A 27,964-nucleotide genomic window follows, 5' to 3' on the forward strand; every position below is an offset into this window, starting at 1 on the left:
CTGTTCCCTTTGTGCCTATCAGGTGGTGGAAAAGGAGCAGAAGCCATCCACAAGATTTTTGCTGAGGATTACAGAGTAAGTTACTGTTTTCAATATAAGAGTTCACTAGTATAGTATTATTATTATTAATTTGCATTACTGTAATGCATACGAGCCCCAGTCCTGGACTGAACCTCATTGTGCAAGGCGCTGTACAAACCCAGAACAAAAAGACAGTCCCTATCCCAAAGAGCTTACATTCTAAGTATTCAACCTCTTCCATACGGTGACCCTCTGTTTCCACAGAAAAGTTCTGAGACCCTCCTCCCATCTAGCTATAAGGAAAGAAGGATAGATGTGACCCTCCTGAAACCTGAGATTTGCTATCCAAGGCTGTGAACCCACCTCATCATCTCTTAGGTCAATTGATTTAACAAAACATGCAATTTGAGATTGTGACGTTGTGCAGTCTATATGGTTTTATAAAAACTTGATAATAAGTCAATATAATGTAACTGAGCTGGTTTTAGAGAAAATACGGTAATAAGTGAATGTAACGTAACTGGGATATGCTTCATGCAAAAGGTCTCTTGTAAGGTATCATTACAAAGCTTATAATCTACTGAGTATGATCATCTGATTTGTATAAATGTACCACTCTTGTATCTAAAACTAGAAATATAAAATGTAACTCTGAGGGCCTATTGTAATTGTGTAAAGTGTGGACCATTAATGATGGTTTGGAATCTTGATGACTCCCATTGTCTGCAGATGGCTGTATTTACCTGTGAGTCTTCCTGTATATGTGTGTGCTGGCAAGTGAGTAATGAAGTCTTGCAGTGACATGTGATCATGTCACCTGAACTGGAATCCATCTTTAACCTGGTGCTTTTCCAGTGAGGGGGGGTGGAAACCCAGAGAGACAAAGAGTTCCCGCCTTATGCAAAAGATATATAAAGGGGGGAAGAGAAGAGAGAGGGAGAGGAGCCATCATGAAGAATCCCCTAGCTACCACCTGAGCTGCAACAAGAGCTGTACCAGGGGAAAGGATTGTGCCCAGGCCTGGAAGATGTCCAGTCTGAGAAAAACTTACTGAAGCATCTCTGAGGGTGAGATTATCTGTATTTAGTTTGATTAGGCATAGATTTGCGCATTTTATTTTATTTTGCTTGGTGACTTACTTTGTTCTGTCTGTTACTACTTTGAACCACTTAAATCCTACTGTCTGTATTTAATAAAATCACTTTTTATTTAGTAATTTACTCAGAGTATGTATTAATACCTGGGGGAGCAAACAACTGTGCATATCTCTCTATCAGTGTTATAGAGGGCGAACAATTTATGAGTTTGCCCTGCATAAGCTTTATGCAGGGTAAAACGGATTTATCTGGGTTTAGACCCCATTGGGTGTTGGGCATCTGAGTGCTAAAGACAAGCACGCTACTGCGAGCTGTTTTCAGGTAAACTTGCAGCTTTGGGACAAGTGATTCAGACCCTGGGTCTGTGTCTGGAGCCAGACGGGAGTGTCTGGCTCAGCAAGACAGGGTGCTGGAGTCCTGAGCTGGCAGGGAAAACAGAAGCAGGGGTAGTCTTTGCACATCGGGTGGCAGCTCCCAAGGGGGTTTCTGTGATCCAACCCGTCACAGAGATAGACTGGGATTTATTTAGCATTTTGATTAATCGAGGTGTTTTAAGAGACCATAATACCTAAAGATTACTTATGTACAGGTGCTTAAAAAAAACAAATGGAATACACATGCAGATCAATTACAAGTAGAAAAGTTATAAAGAACACACCTACCTTCATCTACTGTAAACTGACAGCTCTTGTCGTTGTAGAAAAGGATTTTTTTCTTATCAGGACGAGTAATAAAGGTGATCTGGTCCCCTAAAGCCTCAAATGCAAATAGAAAAAAAGAAGTCAAACTACTAGTGTGTATTTCTGGTATTTCTATTTATAAAATAAACATACTCCAATTTTCTGCTGTGTCAATTAGCTAGGGAGCAGGGAAAAACCTTTAACATTATGTCTTGTAAGATGAACTCTCACTTTGCAGTGAAATATCAGTTTTGGAGGATGATTGTGGCATTAGATTGGTACAGAAACATGTTTTGAAGCCACTCTATCAAAATGTGCCTGGGTAGTGAATGATGAGTATATTCCTCAGGAGAGAGCCGAGTATCATGGGTACCTGGCAGAAAAAGGAGACTGAGATACCAATTATCAGAGGGGTAGCTGTGTTAGTCTGGATCTGTAAAAAGCAACAGAGAGTCCTGTGGCACCTTTAAGACTAACAGATGTATTGGAGCATAAGCTTTCGTGGGTGACATGCATCCGACGAAGTGGGCATTCACCCACGAAAGCTTATGCTCCAATACATCTGTTAGTCTTAAAGGTGCCACAGGACTCTGAGATACCAATATGATTTTATATGGTCACTATAAGAGCTAGAGCTTATTACTAAGCAAATGACAGATTCATGTCTGATGACGAATATTAAAACTCTAACAGAGCTCAATTACAGAGTAGAACGGAGTACAAGCTTGGTGTGCTTACATGGGTTTAAACTGCAGCAAGGGAGGTCTAGGTTGGACATTAGGAAAAAGTTCCTAACTGTCAGGGTGGTTAAACACTGGAACAAATTGCCTAGGGAGGTTGTGGAATCTCCGTCTCTGGAGATATTTAAGAGTAGGTTAGATAAATGTCTATCAGGGATGGTCTAGACAGTATTTGGTCCTGCCATGCGGGCAGGGGACTGGACTCGATGACCTCTCGAGGTCCCTTCCAGTCCTATAATCTATGAATCTATGAATCTATTTTGATAAAAATAATACATCAGATAAAGTACTAAGAAACAGTAGAAGACAATGTAACTACCGCATTCCCAGAAATTAAAAACAAACGTAGGAACTTTTAAAAGATTCAGTCCTGAGAAGGAGAGAACTTTTCACCCACAGTTCTGCAAGGGACGGTGACCTTCAAACCATTCCCCACCTTCCCCAAACTAATCCCAAGGTGAGACAGCTTTGGATTTGTGCATCACTTTGGAAAATTGTGGCTAGCAGCAAGAAGGCAGGCCAGGTAGAGCCATTACTCCTCTTCCATACAGTGGTAAACACCACATTGTCTATCGCTCAGCTAGAGTGTATAAATTATATCCTTGCCCTCTGCTCCAAAGATTGTTGCTCCTTGGATGAATTTGACAACCACCATCCTAATGCACTTCAAATGCTAATGCAAATTTATTCGCTAATCTATTCTCTGCCAGACAAATATGGCTTATGCCCAAACTAACAATACATGACTTCGTGGATTTTAGTAAGCATCCCCGGAGTACTGATTCTTTTCATTGCCTTAGTGTGTTTCACTTGGTACAATTCCAAATTCCCTGTCTGACACTAAAAAAAGTTCTCTGATTGAATCAAATGGTTCCATTTAATTATAGCCATGAGAAGAATGGGATTTTGGGAGCATTTGCCAGGATGGATTTTTGCCACATACAAAGAAGCCATATAGAGAAGCTCAACAATATTTTCCCATATCCTCATTACTCTTCAACCTGTCAAATGCTCACTGGTATATAGGATGCAAACATGTGAGACCATGAATGAGGGTGAGGAGGATATGACAATACAGAGGAAAGTTCAAAGGATGAAGATGACTCCTTCACACAGATGCGGAGATCAGCTCTCTGATGCATACTGTGCTTTCTTTGTTGCATGCTTTTAGCTCGTGGATTTTTTCAACTTGAACTTCAAGATGATTCAGCTTTGTCTGTTCCTCTCATTGTTCCATCAACATGAAAGAAGGACATAGGCACAGGTTCAACTGAGTGACTAAGAACAGTTACCACTGAAACATCATCTCTGCATCTTACGAAGTACAGGGCTCCGCGGAACACAATTTCTGGACTGATAGCTGCTGTGATTGTCCCTCCACTGCCAGACATAATTTTGGTCTTCTTGGCCATGTCAACAAATATTTTGATGTCAATTTCTTGACGAGGCTGAAGAAACTACCTGAACCATCAGAATCAAGTATACCTCTGGCAAATCTCTCCATTTGTTTTTCAGTAGACTCTTGAACATCTGATGTTACATGCAGTCCAGTAGATACATTGATAAGCACTTCTGGATCTGATTCAGGGTCAAATGGGTTTTGTCACACTGTTGATGACATGGTTGGCAAGAGCTGTAACATGCTCTTCATCCGTCTTCAGTGCAGAGGTAAAGACTTGTTTGTTGTCTTTGTCTTCACTATTTTTTATTAGGCCACTTCTTTCTCTCATAACTTTTGCATATTCATAATATGAAGCTGTGTACTGTCATTTCTAATACTAATATTGACCTGTGCATAAGTGTCACTGAATTAAAAATCTAGTTTCCAGAACATTTCAAAGGCTAGTACTGCATGCATAGGCAATTACAAAATAAAACCTTCCACGAGGCAGAAGAGATGCTACATCGTACGTATACAAACTTATGAATGGAGAAGCATTACATTAGGAATTCATGTACATTTATATCGACCCACTATGTAGTACAAATTATGGGCATGCAATCTACTGCTGCTGGGGCACAACCTTCAGTGAGACTCATCTGGTCAGCAAATTTCAATTGAAAAGACAGAAAACTATTATAATCACTTGTGAAACACTTTGACAATTAAGAATATGTGACGTGAAAACATTTCATGTTAGTATACTGCAAAATGTTGATATTCGCCATTTTTGCCACATGTTAAATTGCTTCATCATTTCTAAAAAAATACTTGCACAAACAAAACCAATAAAATGTTTTTAATACTTTGTCATTTGGTAGGTCTTACCAATAAACACTATATTAAAGTGTTGTATGCAGTGTAGTTGTAGCATGTCAGTCCCGGGATATTAGAGAGACAAGGTAGGTGAGGTAATATCTTTTATTGAAGCAACTTCAGCTGGTGAGAGAGACAAGCTTTCGAGCCACACAGAAGAAGAGCTCTGTGTAAGCTCAAAAGCTTGTCTCTCTCACCAGCAGAAGTTGAGCCAATAAAAGATATTCCCCCACGCACTCTGACTCTCTAATATTAAGGTGTTGAAATTAACTTAAACAGTGAAAATTCATAGTCCTGTTGCAGTGTTTCTGGAACTATGAAAAAATGATAGTGTCTCATTTTGGGTACCATTATTTCACCTCGCTTACAGGCTTACTGCACCACTTGCCAGGTCCACATCATAGCTCATCTAAATGTACATAACATAAGCTTTCAACTGATATATGGATGTGGGCGCGTATAGGTGTGACAGTCTCTATCCCCATGTTCACCCTTTTTACAAGACTATGATGGATTTTGTACGAAATATGCCTTGTGAGGTTTCACTTGAAAGCTCATCATTTGCTGATAATTCCTGTCCTGGAAAATATGTGTGGAAACATTGTACGTAAAATTATAAGATTCCACTGTATAACACTATTGAGACATGTTCCAAGTTTAGAAACGCAGCCACAAACCAGTTCCTCAGAGACAAAAGGCAAACCGATGCCTTAGCCAGGTGTCAACAAAATCAAATGGATTATCACCTGGTTAAGTGGACATTCTTCAGCAGGAAAAAGGGTGAGAGAAAGAAATCAACATTTTGGCAAAGAAAGAGCGGGAGGTTCCCTTCCTCACAGACCTCCTGTCTCCTTAACCTCAACTGGAGAGGATTTTCAAAGAAAAAGAGAACTATAAGAAAGGGGGAACAGATGCCCCAAAATACCCCTCTCTTTCTCTCTGCCCCTGGCATCAACAACACCTGAAGGACAAGGAAATTAACTCTGAACAGGGGTGGGGTCCTGGCTGAAAGAAATCCAGCCAGTAAGACTGCTAAAGCATGTGGTGAGAGAAACCTTTGCTTTGAATTTATTTAGCTTGTCAAATTAGATATTAATTGTGTTTTATTTTTTATTTTCTTGTGACCAATTCTGACTTTTATGCCTCATTACTTGTAATCACTTAAAATCTCTCTTTCTGTAATTAATAGACTTGTTTTATTGTTTTATCTAAACCAGTGTGGGTTTGGGAAACTCCATTTGAGATAAGATTAGTGCATATCATTTTCTATTAATGAAATGACAGACTTTGCATGAGCTGATATTGTCCAGGAGGGCGCTGGGCAGAACAAGATACACGTTTCGGGGGGGGAGTCTGGGACTGGGAGTTTGCTGGTGTTGTCCATAGTGTAATTCATGGGTGGCTGGCCATAGCTCTTGTACAGTATAGCTGGGAGTGATTTACATGCTGGAGGCTGTGTGGGCAGATACCAGGAGTGCTGCTCTCACAGGGAAGCAGTGTTAAAGGCACCCCAGGTTCGAGAATTGAGGGGACACAGCTGTTCGACAGTCCAGATTGTACCCTGGGTAATGTTACAGTAGGATACATACCTTAAATTTAAAAAAAAAAGGTTATTTTTGGAGTATTGCCATACACCTACCAGATCTCGCATTGGTAAAAGCTGTAACAAAGTGAGAATGCAAGAAACTATAGGGAAGCAGCAATGAGACTTAGATGGTAGCAGCAAAATGGACACCACGTCGGACAACTTTGACAAAGTGAAGATGAGCTGAACAAATTGAAAGGCGCAATGGGATTAAGTGCATAATGTAAAAACAGTGCACAACTAGAGAGTGGGAGACCAAAGAACGTTTATAAATAGCAAACAACAGAAAAGTTGTGGTAAGGCACCAATTCACAGCTGGAAAAAAGTCCAGTAAAGGATGTAGTGTGTAAGGGATGCCACAAAACTGGACATTTTGCAATATTATGCAGGTCACCAAGAACAGTGAAAGCAAGAGAAGAGAAGAGAAGAGAAGAGAAGAGAAGAGAAGAGAAGAGAAGAGAAGAGAAGAGAAGAGAAGAGAAGAGAAGAGAAGAGAAGAGAAGAGTCAGTTAAAAATAAGTTCACACTGGTGAGGAAAAGATCCTCAGTAGAACAGATAACACCTAGGATGAATCTGGATGGATGAAACCTTTAATTTAAAATTGACACTAGAGCAGCAGTGAGTGCAATTAAAATAGTAATAATATAAGCACTCCAAGGACAGAGTCTGCAAAAATTTAATCAGATTCTACACTACACAGGATGTTTGTGGCAACTTCCGCGGGAAACTGGAGAAAGTTCTTCAACAAACAGCGGCTGTGACACAAGGGCTTTCATCTTCAGTGTGTTCTGATGTAACAAAGACACTCCTGAGCTGGCAAGCACGTTGTTGGGAAATGAGTCCCTGCAGGAAACTGTTCAGAAGTGAGAATACGCTCTGGAAGACTGAAAAGACCCCCGAAAAGACTTGATCTTTAGAATACAGGCAGTATTTATATGTAATTAGTGAGATGACATATCAATATTTAGTTTTAAAAGATCTGAATTTTATTTTGAATTGTTCACTGATTTACATTCTTCGGTAGACAACGTTTAACAATTTGAAAGACAGGGAGACGGGGAGTGGAGTTCAACTTGGTCCTCCACTTCCCGGAGAGCACTGGAAAATGTTGCAGGAGGAACTTAGTAAAATGGAGGACTTCTGGGTAGGAGGTAATTTTCTATTTCTCTGCTTAAGCACGTTCAGGCATTAACTAATCAGTCATCACAGCACTTCTAGGCGGTAGGAGGTAAAGTAGCACTATCCCATTTTATACACAAGGAAACTGAAACAGAGAGGCAATTTGCCCAAGGCCACACAGTGAATCAGGGGCAAAAGTCTCTTGACTCCCAGTATTATGGTCACTCCTTCAGACCACACTGCTCTGATGCCAGAGGTGCTGAACACCCACAGTTCCCACTGATTTCAGCTGCCATCTGTTGAGAGTGCACAGCGCTTCAGAAAATAAGCACCCAGGTGTCTCAAGCAAGGCATCCAGAAAATTCTGAACACGTAATTAGTGGTAATGTGTGAAGTGTTTGGTGTAAGTGATTTGCCCACTAGGCCACAGGAATTCTGTGGCAGTCAGGGATGAGTCCAGTTCTCCAGGCGGACACTCCCTATCCTTTCTCTTCCTGCAACCTCCTGCCTTCGTCACTACACATCTTCCAACTTCTGTCCACAAACAAGGTAGGGGTCATACAAACAACAGCTTCATTCACTACACAACCCTGATTCATGCTTAGATCAGGCCCATCCTTTGCAAAGAATGAAGGAAGGTCCTGGGGAAAAAACAGTACGCAATCATGTCATTAAAGACTCTTTCATAATCCTTATGCACACGGGAAGCAGTGAGGTTGCACAGGCCACCTTCATTTTGGCATTTTGAGTTTTGACTTTGCAGCCTAAACATTTCTTTAACGTAAGGTTTTGTATGTAAATTTCCTATGTATGTTTTTAAAAGGAAAAAAAAATCTATTCTGTTTACTTCAGCACTGACTTCTATCACTAGAACTAAAGGATTAACTACAATAGCTGGCATCAAGCCATTACTTTCTATGAACCAGCTAATAGAGAACAATGCATAATACTGGATTAAGGAACCAGATTAAGCTAAATCAAAATAAACCACTATTAAACTAAAATAGGAGTGTCTACACACAAATTTGCACCGGTTCAGCTGAACCAATTTAAAAACACACTAAGGTAAATGGGTGCAAGTTTGTTTGTAGACAAGGCCTTAGTAACTAATCAGGGGCCTGAGCCTTAAAAAAAGCTGATCTGAATTGAGTACTTAATTCCTATTGACCAGGATCAGGCTACGTGGCAATACTAGGGTTGCCAACTCTGACTGGAGCTATTCCGGGAGATTTCCCCCCCAACATAACATAATGTCATTTTCTTAAAATATCCTATTAAAATCTCCTGGATTGCTTTCAATAGTCACCGGAAGATGGATGCCAATTCTGGGAGACGCCAGGCCCATCCTGGAGGGTTGGCAACCCTACAATAGACAGGCAAGGTTGTGGCATCATTTCTCCATTAATTTACTGTCTTGATTTGATTTGATTTGATTTTTTTTTACAATTTTTTATTACGTTTTCTAAACAAATACATAATAATTTAGAATTATGAATCATGAGCAACACTACCATAGTTCAGGATTCTTCCTGAGACTGCTATTTCTTAAAAAAGATCTTCAAGAATCCTTATTTTTGTAAAACAAGATTAAGATCACATATCAATATTTTGCAGCGGATTAAGCAAATTATAAATCATTTATCTACAATTTCCTGAGTCCAAGATTCAATGTTTCTCCTATGAGTGAAGGAATTTTCAAATATTGAAATTTAACGTATACTTTTCTGTAACTTAGTACCTTAATACAGTTTTTATTTTTGCATTGATTAACATAGGCTGTGCACTTCACTGAGCCAAGTCTGCTTTTGTGAAAGTGAAGCAGTTACTGCTATGACAGTTTACCAGAGAATGGAGATAAGTCATTGCAGTATCTTGAAGTTCAATTACAGTATGTGAAAAGATCACTGATTCAGACATTTTTAAGACCAGAAGGGACCACTGTGAAGTCTGACCTCCTGTATAATACAGGCCCACATGGCTTTCCTGAATTAATTCCTGCATGACCTAGAGCAGATCTTTTAGAAAAAATCCTGACTTGATTTTAAAATTTCCAGTGATGCAGAACAACAAATCTTTGTAAATTGTTCCAAAGGTTAATTACTCATGCTGTTAAACATGTGCCCCTTATTTCTAGTCTAAATGTGTCTAGATTCAACTTCCAGCCATTAGGTCTTGGTATATCCTTGGCTGCTAGATTGAAGAGACCTCTATTACCACATTTCTGTTCCCCATGTAAGTACTTCTACATTGTGATCAAGTCACCCCAGCCTACTCTTTGATAAGACAAATAGACTGAACTGTGTTACTTACCTTTATTGCTTTCTGTGCATTGGGCAGTCCTTCCTCAATATCGTCCAGAAGGATTCCTCCCAGTCCCCGCTGGTCATGCTTGTCCAAGAGCCTGAGCAGAGCCTTTTTATCTTTCAAATTGTACTTAGGTTTGAAAGCATATTTCCCATCTATAACTTCTATTTTGGGATTGCTGACTAGAGCCTGTAATAGGGACATAAGTTTTAAACTTAAGAAAAAACATGAATGTATGTGTATATTGGACTAAACAAACTTGTCCTCTGTCAATGACGGCACACCAGCAACATACTGTAGCTGACAATTAACAGGCTCGATTAGGAAGTGGGCTTGGGATTCAGGATCTCAGATCCAGTACAGGCAGAGTTCATCATGATGGTACTTTTTACTTTACAGAGGAGGGTTAAGCACTATTTATACAATGCACCTTAGGCTGGGAGATCCATAAAGACACTTGTGGCAGCTGTTTTACAAAAAGCTGCACAGCTCCTTTTTGGAAGGAGATTAGAGAAATAAAAATACCAGGGGATACAAAAATATGAATTCTTCTGGACATAAAATGCAAACAAACTATTTACCCAACGTATCGCACTGATCTCATATTGAGGTTACAAATGTGAAAGACATTACCCTGGGATGAACAAATCTGTAGTCAGTCTTCCCCAACTGGTGTCAACCGGCACCAGCAGATGCAGAAGAAACTGAGAAGAGCAGACCTCCTGCACAGAAGAACTTTACCCCTGATGGCAACTTCAGAATGAAACTGAACAGGATTTCATGGACAATTGAAATGATAAAGATACGTTCCTGTTTCACAGCCAGTACCACAATGAAAGTTCTTCTGCAAGAGAGAGCAACCCTACTTAGTTTCTTCTGCAGCTGCCAGCCTGACCCTGAAAGGAGAAAGAGAAGAGACACAGAAAGAAGAAAGGAGGGAGAACACACAGTCATCATAAAAAAGTTAACTAACTTTGGTAGCCTACCAAATTCTCAAGAGATTATGTAAGCCACCAAAGCGAACTGCCATAATGTGCCTGTTAATAGCCTACTAGACTACCATGCTGTTGAAGCCTTTGTTCACACTTTATTATCACTTATAAATGCAATAATAATTTAACAACGTGTTTTCTTCTTAGTTTAGCATCTATGCGATAATGCTCTAATGGTGAAATCCTCGACAAAGCTGCCATTGACTTAATTGGGGCCAGGATTTACCCTACAGGTGGGCATCTCTGGGATTTAGCAGGGGTATTAGTGCCAGTGGAATGTTGAAAGATATTTTTGTTATAGCCACACTACTTTTACTATATCTTGTCTTTTTAATGTAACTACTACATATACTGATTGTTTTCTTGCTATATGTCTATGTTAGTTGGTATTATATAAAAATGTAAGTAATGTTTCACTCATAAATGAAGCAGAAGAAGAAAAGCAGTGTGGTATTTTGCAGATTACATTTAAAGACACCAGACTCCAACCATTGCGTTTTATGGAATTTTACTTTGCTAAAGCATACTGAAGGACCATAAAGACATTCATTCTCATCAGGTAAAAAGTGTGTTATGAGGAGGAGGATGGGGGCAACGAGGTTAAATACCATATTTTCACAAAAGGGAAAAGTATATACAAAACAGTAACCTCCTAACTCTTTTTACAATCTTTCACAATTTTAGAATCATTTCAGTTTCAGAGTTAGTTTCACTACAGCACTGGTTATTCTTGAGAAGTAATACAAGTAAAGAGGACACAACATTTTTAGCAGAACAGTTATATTACAGAGTTTATCATTAAGCAAATGTATATGAGTGGAGTTTTATTATTACTGGTCGTTAGTTAGAGTCTGAAAATTTGTTTTCTTTACCTCACTCATTAACCATTGTTTCTGCCTGAGTCCAATATCTAAGTGTTGCGTTTCATCCAAAATTTCTTCTAGAGTTAATGGATGTGTATCACCACGCTGGTGCCGCGTCTGATAAAATAAATACGTTCTATTAGCGCTCTGCAGGTACTTAATGGAAGTATGAACTCTACAGCAATTTAATAAGACTGGTAGCATGTTATGGCAATTCCCACCCCCCAGAATTAGCTGTTTTAATTTAAAAGAAAAAAGTCATGATACACAGTATTTTAATAAATATTAATTCAAGGACTGAAATCTTCAACATTTTGCTCTGGAAACCTAGTAAGAAAATGAATCTATAACGTCTGTTATGATGAAAGACAGCACTTAAAATGAAAGCTGATGACAGGAAATGAGTCAAATTATAAATTTAAGGATAGTTGACATTCCTAAACATATGGAAGAAATTAGCCCTGAAAGAGATTTTGAGAAATGGTTCCTGGATCGTTGATCAGTTCTCATCTCTGGTTTACGCGAGCAGACTCTCAACCATCTTCTTACTTTTAAACTGCGCAGCCTTGAGCTGGCGTCACTGGGATACAAACATGGGGGAATCTTGCAATGACAATTTTTATTTCAATGACGTTTTTGGCATTAAATAAGTAGTTCTGCGTGTCTGATAAAAGTTCTTAATATTACTGCTACAATGAAAGGTCAGCTTATATAAATGTTTCTGAGCTGACGAGTGGATAAATAAGTATAAACATTTCAGAAAAATTATACTTGAAATAAAATGACTATACCTTCATATAATTCACTATCTTAGCAAGGACTCCAAACTTGTAGCCAGAGCCTCCTGAAAGGGCTTTCAAGTTCAATGACCCATTGCTGTGGTCTGCAAAAGAAGCAAAAGAACATGTTCTCACAAACGGATTTTTAGTTTTGCACTCAACCCTGCTTCAATTATGCATATGTTTTTGGTACTACAACCATAAATAAAAAGTATACATAGTTCAGAAGTCAAGACCTGGGCACTTTCAGCTGGCTCACTGTGAAGGAAAATGTGTCTCTATGTAATTCTGTAAGTGCAGAAATGTTAAGATTTCTGCTTTAAAGAGGAGGTAAGCAAAAATCAATACCAAAGGAGTAAATTTTAATTCCTAGGCTTAATATCTCATGTTTGACTTTTTGTTGAAACCAACTTTTAAACAACTATAATTGTATTCACTGAATGTCATCTACAGGCAAGCTCAAGGTTCCCACCCACCCACATGACTGAATGGTACCTATGTGCCGTGACATTGTGAGCCAGGAGTAGAAATTTTAATTTAAAATTGCAAGCAATACAATACCAATTAAAATGCCCTTCTCTATTCCGATGTGGCTTCTAATCTGAGCTTCTTCAACCTAAAATCAATTGCAGCAGCAAAGTCCATCAACTGTATCAGAATCAAATGCCATTGCTACTGGTTTCTATACATGAAACAATCCCTCAGCATGCCTCTTCAGAGTGATATTTGTTAAATTCTGGCAAACTAGAGCCAATATACTGACTATACTTTTCAGATTTCCATTAACTTGGGGCGCCGTGAAGCAAACTTCTGAACAATCTGAAAAAATGTTCCACCTTAGTTCATGAAGAATGAAATATATGAGCAATTTCCTGTTTATATGTAGCAGCTGCTAAGTGGCTGTTATGAAAAAAATTAATCACAGAGATAATATGATTAATGACTCAGCTACTGGAGTGGAGAGTATGCTTATGAAATTTGTAGATGATACTGAGCTGAGAGAGATTGCTAGCACTTTGGAGGACAGGTTTAGAATTCAAAACTACTCTGACAAATTGGAGAATTGGTCTGAATTCAACAAGATGAAAACAATAACGACCAGTGCAAAGTACTTTACATAGGAAAGAAAAATCAAATGCACTCCAAAAAAATGGGGAATAACTAGCTAGATGGTAGTACTGCTGAACAGGATCTGGGGGACATAGTGGAACACAATTTGTATACGACATGATGCAGTTGCGAAATCGTTCTTGAGTGCACTAACAGGATTGTCACATATCAGACATGGGAGGTAATTGTGCCGCTCTACTTGGCATGGGTGAGGCCTCAACTGGAGTCATGCATCCAATTCTGGGCACCACACTTTAGAAAAGGATAAACTGGAGAAAATATAGAGGAGAGCAACAAAAATGATAAAGGTTTAGAAAATCTGACCTATGTGGAAAGGTTAAAAAACCTGGGCATGTTTAGTCTTGAGAGAAGATGACCAACGGGAACCTGATAACAGTCTTCAAATATGCTAAGGGCTGCTATAAAGAGGAAGGTGATCAATTGTTCTCTGTGTCCACTGATGGTAGGAGAAACAGTAATGGACTTAATCTGCACCAAGGGGGATTTAAGTTAGATATTAGGAAAAACTTTCTTACTACAGGGGTAATTAAGCTCTGGAATAGGCTTCCAAGGGAGACTGTGGAATCCCCTGGCAGTGGAGGTTTTTAAAAACAAGTTGGACAAACACCTGTCAGGGATGGTCTAAGTCAGTGGTTCTCAACCTTTTTGGGGTCGGGACCTGTTTGTAAATGTTTATGGCCTGTCGCGATCCAGTAAATAATCTGGGGGCGGAGGTTCTGGGGTGGTTTTGGTCAGTCAGCTCCTGCGCCCCAGGGACGCTGGGTCCTGCAGTTCCTGTACTTTTGACTGGCTGGGCTCAGCTCTCTGCTCCACAGCCCCCAGTTATCAAGTCCAGCCCCCCAACTGGACCAAATTTGTGTGAGTGGAGTTGTGACTTGCTCATGGGGTTGCAGTGCTACTCATTCAAATTTGGCCTACCCAGATTCCCATCATCATGACAGCTGGGCCCATCCTGAGTGGCGCTGGGACCCTAGAGGTTGCAATGCCTGGAGCAGTGAGGCGAGCCCAGCCGGCAGGAGCTGCCACGCGACCCTTTGAAACATTCTGGCAATCCAGTTTTGGATCCTGACCCATGGTTTGAGAAACCCATGTCTAGGTTTATTTGGTCCTGCAATAGTGCAGGGGGCTGGACTTGATGACTTCTTGAGGTCCCTTCCAGCCCAACATTACTATTGTTCTATAATCGCTGGTACTCTTTCCTTCCAAGTCTTTTGACAGTAAAATTTGCTAGTGTACAGAACAACAATATGCTACTACATGAATATATTTTTATTATTTATTATAATTATTTGTATTACTGTGGTACCTAAGAACCTCAATCATTGACCAGGACTCTATTGTGGTAGGCGCTGTACAAACACAAAATAAAAGGACTGTCTCTGACCTAAGGAACTTACAATCTAAGTATAGGACAGTTCTTGCAAAACTTTCCTCTTAACTGTATCAGCCAGATTATCTGTCACAAAACTCGTCACATAGTACTTGCAATCAAAAGGTCTGAGAAGGAATATATCTCTAGCTATTGCTCTCAAATATTCACATGAGTGTGGCTGACCCAAGGTACCAGTGTTTGTCACACAGGTAAACATCTTTCTCAGCAGTTACTGTAGCATGCACAATAGTTTGTGACCATTACATCAAACATGTACATTAATATATATATATGCACTAGTTTCTGAAAATATTCAGTCTTCTTGTCTTATGCAAATAAATGTCTCCTTTAACATATGAGCAAATGTCAGTCAGAAAAACAGAAAGTAAAAATATCTATAGCAGAAGGGTCCAAACTGAAAAATTTTCACAGAGAGCTGGCTGGTCACATGACACTGGCTCTTCGTTTCCAGCTACTAAATTTAACCAAAAGACAAGTTAAAATACATTAAATACTTTCTTATTACTTTTGTAAACAGTTGCTGCAGTTACCACAGAGAAGTAGCAAAATGTGATGATGAAAAAGAAAAAAGGTTGTCCTCACAATTTTGAATGGGTCTCTCTATTTTAAATCGTGTGCCACATTATAAAAAATAATCCGAGAATCCTAATCTACAAGTTTTTTTTTAAATAAAATACATAATCAGTAATAAACAATGAAATGCAAACAATATAATGTCCTTTCCTCACACCATGAAAGTGTCACTCTTACTCGGAGGTTGAATGGACATTATAGACAAAATACAAATATTTTATACAAAACAGAAATATTGCACAAGTCCTTAAAATAAGTTTTATTCAATCATACATTGATACAGAAAATATGAGCATAATTCAGTAAGGTGCCAAAAACAAAACAAAATTATATGAGGGTAGAACAGACTATTTGGTTAATGCCAACTGGAACTGAGAATCAAGAAACACGAGCATTCCCTATCCAGTGAATGTAAACACCATAAATCACTCAGACTTTTAAAAGTCTTCCTAGACTTTAAGAAAGTGGTTGCAATGATTTTACAACAACCTGTATGTAATTAGCATATGAGTTTTCAGTATCAAAATGGAGAAATGTATATTTCCTGATGTTGAGTAAAATACAGGACATTGTCTTTTAACCTTTCAATATAATCTCTATCACGGATACGTTTTTCAAATCCAATCTCAAACTATTAATACAAACTCTTAATAAGAAGAGATTAAATACTGTAAACTGGAGTGAAGGTGACATTTTCATTCCCAGTGTAGATGTCTGAAAGTCTGAAGAGACAGTATGCTTTAAAAAGCTAATCTTTGCGAGTTTATTCAATTTTAGTGGGCTGGAGAGGTCAAGTGCACCAAGCAACTGACCTCTGGCCCTGGTTCTTGGTCTAAAAGCCACCTGCCCCTCACCGTGAAGTTATTGTTTAGAGCCTATAAATGTTGTCGCTCAGAGGGAACACCACTTCGATTTAGCCTGGTGTTTGCAGAACAGTTCTGCCATGCCTGACCACGGCCAGAGGCGCTCCAAAGAAGAGACACTGCCGTGGCAGATTTGGGTGGTTGAATCTACCATGCTGCCAAATACTCGATCCAGGAGAGGAGAAGGAAAGATAAGTCGCTACTTTATGAAAATGAATAAAAATTGAAGTTATTAAACAAAATGTTTGGGAGAAACCACCACCAACCTGGTCCTTCACCAGAGGCAGAAAATCTGCTGGCCTGAGCTGAAGGACAGGTCTTAGTCCTGGAGACTCCAACAAAAACACTGGACTGCCTCCAGATTCCATAGGGGAGAGGGGGAAGCACTAACCCAACATCAGCGATGAATGAGGAGAGAAGAACATATACGCACCATGACTTTGCTTTATGTTTCCTCCTTTCCCCCGATTCTCTGTCTGTATTTTTCTCTAGAATGTAAACTCTGTGGTCAAGGCCCATCCTATGGTCCCACAAACTTCAGGAGCTCACAAACAAATGTGTATGCCCATTCTTATCTTGGACACAGACCAATTCTGAATTTTTACAATTAAACAGAGTAATTCCCCTTACTCAGGATAACTGCTTCATAGCTGTTCAGGGTAGCTCAGTGGCTCTGCGATGACACATTAATGCAGACATTCTTTGTCTATCAGGGTACCCCACCCACCCAGCATGTGGGAGCAAAGTGTCTTTGCTTCAAGGCATCAGTGCTAGGAGGGCAGGGAAGGAGTTCTGCAAGTACACACATCCCCCAACACACACACACACACCTGAGTTATCAGGCAACCAAGGACCCTCCATCCTTTCCCTCTCTTAACCTCTCACTCCCAATCACTCCCATGCCCTCTTCAACAAAACTCTCTCCCCCTCACAACCCTCCACTCCCTGTTTTCACCCTTCTTTCTGCCCATATACCCCCAGACATGGCCACTGTCCCCCACTGCCAATCTCCCAAAGTGTTGCCCCATATCCCTCACTCACAACACATCTCCTCCCATTACACAAGCAACTATAACTCTACCACAGAAACAGGAAATAAAGAAATAAAACACAGTCCACTTCCTCATTACATTACACCTCAATAACACTACTAGAAACATTACAAACAATAACGTCCTGTGATACAGCAGGGCCAGGGAGCAGTGGGAGAGTGGTCTTATTGGGTACTGGGAAGTAGGTAGGCATAAGCCCGCCCACAGCTAAAGGCCCCTCCCCCAGCCTGGGGAGGAGCTACAGAGCCCAAAACTCAACTAAAGTCGGGGGACAACGGAAAAAAAAAAAAAAAACAGGAACAGGTGTGGGGGTCAAAGGGCCAAAATTAGGGAACCAGAAGGGGACACCGAGCAGAGAACCCCGGACAGCGCCCACTGCTCCTCAAAGGTATCCAAGGAGCCAGTGAACACTGCCCAGAGGAACTCTGCCCGGATGCATGAACGGATGAAAGAATGAAAACAGGCCCCACAGTTGCAAGCCCCTCCCTCAGCCAACCTCCTCTCCCTGGTGTTATAAATGGCCACTTTGGCCATGGCTAGGAGGAGGTTGACAAGGTGGTCCCGCGACTTTGTGGGGCCACGCATGGGGTGTGCATAAACAAACAGGTGTGGGGAAAAGTGCAGGCAGAACCTCAACAAGAGGTTCTGGAGGAGCCGGAAGAGGGACTGCAGCCTGGCGCACTGCAGATAGACATGTGCCAGTTCTCCAGCGGCGAAGGATGCGTGGCAGAAAGATAAACGCCGAGATAGAGCAATGGACCCACGGCCCACCGAATGGCCTGAAGCGCAGGTGGGAGGGAGCTCGCCTGCCACCCGGCCCCGACCAGCAGGCCAGAGCTCTTGACCCAGTTGACCTGGGCAGAGGAGGCCACTAAGTACACAGTTTGGCAGGCCTTCACCCGTACCAGGTCGCCCGGGTCCTGGACCACTACAGGATAGTGGTCTTATTGGGTGCTGGGAGGTATATAAGCCCTAGGATGGTCAAGGCCTTATTCCCTGTGGACTAGGGAAAGGTTACTACAGGGTAATTGGAGCACCTGGAGCCAATTAAGGCCCCACCACAAGACCTAATTAAAAAAACCCTGCTTCAGTCAAACAGAGAGAGAGAAGGAACACTGACTAGAGTTTGAAGGAGTATTGCTTTTAGCCAGAGGACCAGGGGAAGGGAAACCCTGCCCAAGCAGAGCAGAGGACTTAGGGGCTCCACTGGCACAGATGACTGAGGGAAACCCTACCCAAAGGAAGAGAGGGTAAGCAGCCCACAAAGCTGAAGGGGCTAGGACCCAGAGTAGGAGAGCGGAGCTGGGTCCCTTCCCCGCTCCCCTCTCTCCCCCACTGGGGCACTAGCGGAGCCCACAATGCCCAAGAATAGGGGTAAGGGGCAACGCCCTGAGCCACCACACCAAGAAAAAGTGCGGGACCCTCCCCAGTAGCGCTGGCCATTTGCCACAGTCCCCAAAAGATAAACAGACTAAAACGATTTCTACTTAAAAATTCATCATCCAACCAACACAAAAAAAAAAATCAAGTAAAAGTCTCTCTATACATACTACCCACATAAAATCACGGATTTTAAGGCTAGAAGGAACTACTATGCCAACCAAACCTGACTTCCTGCATAACACAGGCCAGAGAATTTCACCCAGTGATTCCTGAATATTAACAGATTGAACTATAGCACATCTTTTAGAAAGCCATCTAATCTTGATATAAAGACTCCAAGTTAACACAACGCCATTTTAATATTTTAAATAACTAGTCAATAACCATTTCTAACCACTTCACATGGCTGGAGTTAAACGCTGCACATTTTGCGCGGAAGGAAAAGTCATCTGTGGTGTGGATGAGAATGAAGAGAAGGCAAACTTATAGTTATAGGTTGCAACAGGTATATGAGAACTTAAATGGCAATTTCCAGTCTTTCTTATGGTTGGTTGCTGGGATATGCACTTAAGCAGTCTTAAGTGATTTTTAACACAATCTTTGGTTGACAAAATATAAATTAATAAACTGATATGATTCTCTAAACACAGGGCACTTCAGAAAGGGAGATTCACCTCAGCTCTATCTGTAACCTACTGCTTTATAACAGTCCTTAATTCACTTACAGCAAAGCCCTTCCCAAACTCAAAAATAAGACTTTGAGTGCTCCAAACAGGGTTAGACAACACAATGTTAAAAATGCTGTTGCCCTGTCTCCACCAACGCTTTGAGTGATGATTGCACAAATGATGCATAGGAATGGCAGTTAGGAAAATTACTAGCGCAGACAAGGCCTACGTGTCTCTAATACCACTTCTGAGGGTTCGGTTTCCAACTGGGAATTCTATTGTTGGGGGATACTGTCTTATAAGCCATAGCACACATTAACACTCTGCAAAACACATCTGCCCATAAGCACTGTAAAAGCAGAAAATGGAAACTTATTTTCTTACTAAAGTTCTCAGCATCCAGCCACTGAAAATCCATGTTTCCAGTTGAGTATCCAAAAGTTAAGGTATTCAAAATCAACAGTTATTTTGAAAGTCTTGGTCAGATTTTTTTTTTTTTTACCCCCTACTTAAGGTACAGGTACAGAGCACAACTAGCAATGACATATTCTGTGGATCTAGTCCAATACACTATTGTATTCTAGGAAATTTATTTGAGACTTTTGCTAAGGACCAATCATTCACAGTAAATAGGGAGTAGACTCAGAAAGTGGGTTATCACATAAGTGGTAGACTCAGAGAAAATGTGTTCTATTCACTGTGTTTAAATTTAGCATGCCCTTGCTTCTTTAAAGGGAACTGTAAATTAACTTTCAAAACTCAGTCTGCTAATACACCCACACTATCCATCTCGGCCTTTCTGAAGAGGCAGGAAGCATTTGGCACACTGCCAGTTATGAACTAATTTTATTTGCAAGTCACTTTCTAAGACTGTGAAACAAACTTTCAAAATTGTCAGATTTTAAAAAGAAGTATTTACTTTTTTTTGTTTTTCATACATACTTTCCTTGACCCATTTGCTAATTATTGTAGAGACTTACATTGAAATCAGGAGCTTTTATAAGGTTTAGCAAAAGCATAACACTGTAAAAATGAACACCATGTCAAAAATTCAGAAACAGATTGTCATGTCATAACTCCAAGATTATGACTTCCCTGAAGAGTAAGCAGACGGACATGGACCAAAAGAGGAATCTGAAGTAATAGAAAATGTAACACACATGACTAATCGAATAACTGTTTTCTATATTATTTATTAGATCATAGACCTTACGCGGTATAAATCCAGGTATAACAGAATAGACCCTCTCCAGAAACTGCAGTTGAGAAGTTGGAAAACAAAGAAACAAAAGCAAGCCGCCTTTATTTTGTATCAATTTTTTTTTTTAAATCCTCTCTATGAAGGAAATTTACCAAAGAAAAAAATCTTAATGGTTACAGACCTAAGAGATCAGTAAAACAAAAATTAGAGAGCACCTCTATCTCCACAACTGATAACTTATGGTTAAGAAAATACATTATATAATGGTTCTGTCCAAGAATTAAATCAAAGGCAGCAATATTGTTTCTTATTAACCTGTTTAATCTACCAGACTGTGGCACATTTACAGTTTATTGTAAGTAAATATAATACTGATTAGAAACAGAAATCTGCAGGTATTAACATTTGAAATGTTATGCTCTGGCTCCCTGTCTTCCAGCTCAAAGCTCAAGCATGTCAAAACAACCACTGTCTCACTAATACACCTCACCGTTAATAAGCTCACATGGTAAAAGAATAAGATACGGGGTGGGGAGAGCAGGTTTATCATCCTACACAATTCCATTTAAATTTGTGAATGATTTACTCCTGGGGTAGTGGGTTTGATGCAAATGAGCATAAAGGAAGTTGTCAGCAGCATTATGCTCTGGCCAATAGTAGAAAAGCTCCATTTTAGCTGTGCCATAGGCTGCACTAAAAAAAAAACAGAGCAGACCAGCGCTCTTTCAGCATCCTTTCAGACAAGAGGTAGGTCTGTACCATTTTTTAAAATTGTCTTGTGTTTATATTGGTTATTGAAAGGAAATATATCTTTAGCTTAGAAAAGAACTCTATATAAAGCCTTTCTCCTATAAAAGCCAGCACGAATTTTCTTTGTGTTAAGCAGGATTTTACCCTGCTATAATCCTTAATCTGCTACTATCAGACAAGCACTTTTACCATCTGTGCATTAATGGAAAATTGATGACCACTCCATCTTACAAGAAACCCAATACACCCAAGCCAATGCGCAGTAAACAAAATGTATTTGATGTTTACTAGCTAGTAGCTCTTTTCTTGCAGCCTCACGTTCCATTTAGTTGATTCTGACTGTTTTTAAATAGATGCTAAAAATCATTTTTTTATTAAAAAAAAAATTCTGTAACAAAGAAAAACCAAAAATGTTAGAGGGTGTATTTTTCAAATATGAACAATAAAGCAATCACTAAATTGCTTAAGAATGAGACTGTATACTTCCAACTAGGCTATAAATGTGTTCTAAAGAATTGGTTTGCTAGACTAGCACGAAAATCAACCTTATCACTTAACATATTACTGGGGTAAATATAAGAGTGTTAATCCATCTGCACGATGCAGACAGACAGGTTAGAATCCATGAGAGATTTCTAGATACCATTACACGAAGCTGTTTGTCCAGTTGTTTCTTATCTGAGACTTCCTCAGCACTGCATTAAAATGAGTCATTTTGCCACTGCTCCTCTGAATACAATTCCAAGTAGGCTTACATTATCACAGCATCCAAAGACTGATTTTTAAATTAAAACCTATTATAGAAATTATAGAACTAAATTAAATATTTAACCGCTACTAGATTTCGTTCACGCACAATACCTGCAACGCATACTAATCAAATTGGCTCACTGTAAATTTTAAATATTCCTACTGCAATTAGAATTAAAATGCAACTGTGTTGAACCCGAGTTTCTATGATAGTTTTCAAAGATGTGTCCTTTCTTACCTTATCAGTGCTGCACTTAATTTTGGTGGATTAGCAATGAAGTCTTTAGTCTTGTATTTCATGATTACAACAGTGTTGGTAGATGACTAAACAGTTGTCTTGGCTTTAGTCAAGTCTGGGGGATTATAGTCACGAGGGGAGAGCCAACACCTCTAGAACATTATCAAAATCAGCCTACAGCCGAGTAACTGGACCTCTGCCCCAAATATGTTTATAAAGTAGAATTATCTGAAATTCTCTCTTCAATGGAGGAAGTTAATTTTCCTAGCCACCATTTAAGACAGGATTGGGCAAACTACGGCCTGGGGGGCCACATCCGGCCCTTCAGACGTTTTAATCCAGCCCTCAAGCTCCTGCCAGGGAGCGGGGTCGGGGGCTTGCTCTGTGCGGCTCCCAGAAGCAGCGGCATGTCCCCCCTCTGGCTCCTACGCATATGGACAGCCAGGGGGTGCCACACACTGCCACCGCCCCAAGTGCTGCCCCCGCAGTTCCCATTGGCCAGCAAACAGGGCCAATGGGAGCTGCAGGGGCAGCACCTGCAGATGGGGCAGCATGCAGAGCCTCCTGGCCATGCCTCCGCATAGGAGCCAGAGGGGGGACATGCCACTGCTTCCGGGAGCTGCTTGAGGTAAGTACCGCCTGGACCCTCTCCCGCGCTTCAACCCCTTGCCCCAGCCCTGATCCCCCCTCCTGCCCTCCGAACCTCTTGGTCCCACCCTCCTGCATCCCAGAGCCCTCACTCCCCCACCCATACCCCTGCCCCAGCCCAGAGCCCCCTCCCGCACCCTGAACTCCTCATTTCTGGCCCCACCCCAGAACCCGCACCCCCAGTTGGAGCCCTCACCCCCTCCCACAACCCAACCCCCCAATTTCATGAGCATTCATAGCCCACCATACAATTTCCATACCCAGATGTGGCCCTCAAGCCAAAAAGTTTGCCCACCCCGATTCAAGAAGTGCTAAGCACTAGCTTCAAAACATCAATTGGCATATCATATAACTAAATCACTAGCTATCAGATATCAAAGGGGTTAAAAATATTGTCTTACAACTCATGTTACTAGAGTTTAAAAATTAATTATAGCTAAGACACTACCCAAATCGTGGGATGATCTTCAAATAATAGCGGCTGAGTTGCGGACAAGACATGGAAAATTGTGAAAAAGTAATAATGGACCTTTATTAATTGCAGTAATTTGGAAAAGCCACAGCAGACCCATTTGTTTAAGAAAAATGTGCTGGAACAATATAAACACTCAACTATTATGCTATGCTTGTGATTTTTTTTTTTTATTATTATTTTTTGATAACCAGACAATTTGGTGCAACTACAGGGCTGTAACCAGGGCGGGGCAAGCGGGGCAGCTGCCCAGGGCACAAAGCTCGGGAAGGGTGCCCTGGAAAAATTAGGAAAGAAAGAGTAGAGGGTAGAACCCTGCAGCAAGCATGGTATTGGCGCCCTTACTTCTGCACTGTTGCTCGTGGCGGTGCTGCCTTCAGAGCTGGGACCCGGCCAGCAGCCATCGCTCTCTGGCCGCCCAGCTCTGAAGGCAGTGCCACCACCAGCAGCAGCGCAGAAGTAAGGGCGTCAATATCATACCTGCTACCAGCTCTACCCCCTACCATTTCCCCCCTGCATAGTGGCTGTTTCCTGTTTTATATTAATAATGGCCCAATTTTATTACTGGTAAATTCATAGACAAACTGTTTAAAATAGGTAGAAATATGAAATTTGGGCTTTATCATTTTTCCTTTCAATTATCCATATATTTTGGTTTCCAATTTTGTAAACAAAAACATCAATGCTTTCTTTACAATTAGTATTTTCTGGTCATGTAGCATTTTGATTAAGTAAAGTTAAATAAAAGATAACCAGGTAGACTTCTTAATAGGCTACGCCTTTATTTGTTGTCTTATCTACAAAACAAAAATCACTTTATCTTAAGATTTTTGTAAGGAATTTCAACTTTTAAGTGAATGAAGTTGCCTCATGTCCAGTGTAATTATACGCAGTATAAAACATACATTTTTTACAATCAAACTGAGCATCTTTCCTTAATTAGCTAGATAGCTCTGATTTTAATTAATGTTACATCATATCCCACCTGCATGAGTATAACATGCAAGAGCCTTTCTTACCTAACCTTCAGTCTTCTGGTACCAAGTTTGTGTAGCAAAATTTACATACAAAAGAAAACTTTAAGGCTGCACAGTCATGCACAGTTATAAAATACCAGAATGAAGGTTGTCTCTGTGATTTTAATTTGGCGCCATTGTGCATATTAGTTTAAAGAGAATTAAAGCCACTTTAATTTTGAATGAGGTGTTCGCTGGGGGGTGGGGAGGGGTTAATGCAGTTTAACTAATCCACTTCAAATTCACACCTTTAGTCAATTCAGATTAATTTTCCTGGATGTCCCTGTGTAGACAAGCTCTTAACTATGGAGTCACTTCCGGTCCTCTATACTATGCAAAAACTACAATACTATACTAAGACTGATGTTTAAACCTGTTCATAAGTCAGGAAATTCAGAGTTAAAAGAAATAAATGCTCTTTTTAAAAAGGAAAAATGCACATTCCTCCCTACTCTAGAAATGATTGATATAATTAACTCGTGCATGAGCAGAAGCAGAACTTTTCAACTCACTTTTACACCTATTTGTTGGACTGTAAGGGTAGTATATCATGTTAATAACTGAAGTTCCTAAATAGTTTTTTTTGGTATTTAAAAATATATCTTTCAATTCATCTTAAAGATATCCAAAGCAGCCCTTAGCCTGCTCCTCTGCATGTATGACTTAATTCATAGTACTCTAACAGGTACATTTGTCTAACACACTCTAAGGTGAGGGATGAGAGCCGAGTAAAAACTGTGCTTTAATCTCTCCCCTCCTCTCCCTGCCCCATTTCATCATCTCTCCCAACTAAGCCCTCACCCATTCTACCCTCAGAGGTGCTGGAAGAGGTAACCAATTTAAGAAAACACCAAGCCTCAAGGGGCTCCCTTTCCCATTTTAGTTCAGTCCGCAGCCAGTCCTTCAATACAATGTTGTTCTGGGCTCAGTTCCAGAAGCTGCTGCGTGCTGAACGCTATGAGAATTTGGCCCTTAATGTGTTAGGAAGCTTGCATGTTAACCGGAAGAGTGATACTAGCGCTTACAGAGGAGGTAAGGAAATTGTATTATAAACCTGGAGAGCAGTTGAAAGTTCAACCTTGTTTTTGGAAACTTGTTCTCCAAGACAGTTACAATTTCTAAATGTACTGTAATTCCACTCAACCAAATTCAAATGACCCAGCCTAGTTATCCAAAACAACACTGTGTCCCCCACGTAGCCCTATGTCAGTTACATACCAACTGATTAACTAACATTAAGGCTGCGGGAACTGTGATGTAGAAAGATTTCCCAATAGGATGAGGAAAGGAGGGAGGGAAACGAAGGGAGGCAAAGAGGAGGGTAAGGGAGAGAAAAGGGGAAGGAAAGAAGACGGGAGAGGTGCTGCTTGAATGCTTCCCAATGCTGACAGCCCTGGGCTCTGCAGACACCAATACAAATACCAAGGGGAACGGCCAGTTCCCTCCCCTAACGCTGACGGTGCTGGGAAGCACTAAAGCATAGGGTTAAAATGAGACAGGGGGTGGGGGGTAATAGGGGCTTATATAAGAAAAAGTTCCAAAAAACAGGACTGTCCCTTTAAAAACGGGGTATCTGGTCACCCTACTAAAGCAGCACTAACAAGGCTCTTTCTCTCTTTTCTACCCTCCTCTCTGCCTCCCTCTTTTCCTCATCCTACCCAGAAATCCTGCCACTTAACATTCCACTTCCATTTATCCAAACGCACAGTTACCCAAAGGAATCAGATGGCCCCCAGACCATTCTGATAAATGGAACTGTACTGTACTTAAAACCACAAATTCTCTCTCATAGAGCTGGAAGAGAAAAACCCTAAAAAAGGAAGAACATAGAAGAATACCACATGTTAATCATTCCAGTCATTAGGATGCACATATCCAGTAACAGCACATGGGTCCCTTGTTTTGCTAGAAACGTCACATGCACAGAGCGGGTTTTCAAACCATTAAAAAACTAGAACATTTAAGAGTAACAAACAGAACATGTTTCTAAAATCATCCCATGCAGATGGAAATAATCTCTGTAAAATTGCGTCTTTGCATTAGCTTTGGATTAAGTGAGAGATGCTCCTTAACTTTATTGAAACATGCTGCAGTGTATTAGTCTTGCAATAAAATATATTTCAAAAAGTCATCACACAGTCAAGCTGTGCATTTTGATCCAATATATTTTTGAGTTAAAGCAAAATAAAGAGCCAGTTTAATGCAGCTTCACTTCAAAAAGTATGTACATGTCCAAAGTTCTCCAGTTCAAAAAATATTCCCTGCTTGCCACAGGAAATTAGCTGTCATTCTCAAAGTAAACTCTTCCAACTAGGGAAAATGATTCGTGTTCCAAGTTAGTTGGTAAAAGAAAAAACTGACATTTTAGAAACTAAAAACGTCATCTTTGTTTCTCTGTTTGTTTTAGCCTATAGGTCTGCTGCAGAGAGCACAATAAAAGAACTCTCCAAGCATGGCAACCTTCAACAACAGTCCCTGGAACGCGACTACGTCCCTTTACCAATACCTTGGTTTTCAAGTGCAAAAGATTTACCCTTTCCATGATAACTGGAACACTGCCTGCTTTATTATTCTGGTTCTATTTATCTTTACTGTAGTTTCTCTGGTGGCGTTGGCTTTCCTTTACGAGTTGCTTGACTGTTGCTGCTGTGTGAAAAATAAAACCATGAAAGACCTAGAGAATGAATCCAATCCAGTTAGAACCATGATGGACAGCTTTAGAAAGAGAGAAACAGAAGTGGTGTAGTAATGATTGATCACTAGAACTCACAGAAGAACCAACAAGAAAATGAAGCCTCTTGCATCTTATGAGCAAGTCATGTGCTTTTTGGGCCTTAAAAATCATTATTAGCAACAATTATTTCACTTCTGGATGTGAACTTGAATGGCTAGCAAAATCTTTATATGGCCCACCTGTTAGAATGTTATGTGGGAAGAAAGATTTTCGTTTTTAAATGAACTTTTGTCATCTATATTTGATTACTAGAGTAAATATTTGTTCATCTGAACAATTCACAATGTTGCTTAATTGGAGAAATACAGATCAATCTGATTGTCACCCTCACCCCTGCCATCTCATGTCTCCTCCTTGGTCTATAAGCTTCTCCCATATGTTTGCCTGCCACAGCCACATGCAATACACCTTAATGTGAAAGGATACTTCTGTCCATGTGTGCCCGAAATCAGGAGAGGTGGGTTGGATTCCAGAAACTCCTTACCTTTCAGCACCTCTCCTTTTGGGGGAAGTTTGCACAAAATTTACCCAAACAATAGTAGTCTTCTTAAAAACAAGTTTATTAAAAGGAAAAAATGTCAGTAAAACAAAATAAATGGTTTTCATTACACACTGCATCTGAATATTTTGCAAAGCCCAGTGCGGTAGGCTTTC

General features: G+C 40.4%; 2 protein-coding genes across 3 annotated transcripts in view; one reads left to right on the forward strand and one right to left on the reverse strand.

The window, feature by feature from the left end:
• The window catches only part of GTF2E2 (general transcription factor IIE subunit 2), a 58,723-nt gene that overhangs the window by 14,965 nt on the left and 15,794 nt on the right, over positions 1 to 27,964 (reverse strand). The window contains exons 3-6 of the mRNA XM_054030262.1: positions 12,451 to 12,542; positions 11,669 to 11,776; positions 9,811 to 9,993; positions 1,781 to 1,874 (exon numbers count right to left, since the gene is read on the reverse strand). Coding sequence (XP_053886237.1) covers positions 1,781 to 1,874; positions 9,811 to 9,993; positions 11,669 to 11,776; positions 12,451 to 12,542 — 477 coding nt within the window. The remainder of the gene's footprint in view (positions 1 to 1,780; positions 1,875 to 9,810; positions 9,994 to 11,668; positions 11,777 to 12,450; positions 12,543 to 27,964) is intronic.
• Positions 21,384 to 27,872, forward strand: SMIM18 (small integral membrane protein 18). Of its 2 annotated transcripts, none has more exons than XM_054030263.1 (2): positions 21,384 to 21,449; positions 26,984 to 27,872. In XM_054030263.1, exon 2 carries the CDS (start codon positions 27,029 to 27,031, stop codon positions 27,320 to 27,322), a length of 294 nt encoding a protein of 97 aa, XP_053886238.1. In that variant the 5' UTR covers positions 21,384 to 21,449; positions 26,984 to 27,028; the 3' UTR covers positions 27,323 to 27,872. The 2 variants fall into 2 exon arrangements, with proteins under 2 accessions (XP_053886238.1, XP_053886239.1); XM_054030264.1 differs by having other exon boundaries at positions 21,434 to 21,453.

Source organism: Malaclemys terrapin, chromosome 5 (genome assembly GCF_027887155.1).
Source record: "Malaclemys terrapin pileata isolate rMalTer1 chromosome 5, rMalTer1.hap1, whole genome shotgun sequence".
Taxonomy (NCBI): Eukaryota; Metazoa; Chordata; order Testudines; family Emydidae; genus Malaclemys; species Malaclemys terrapin.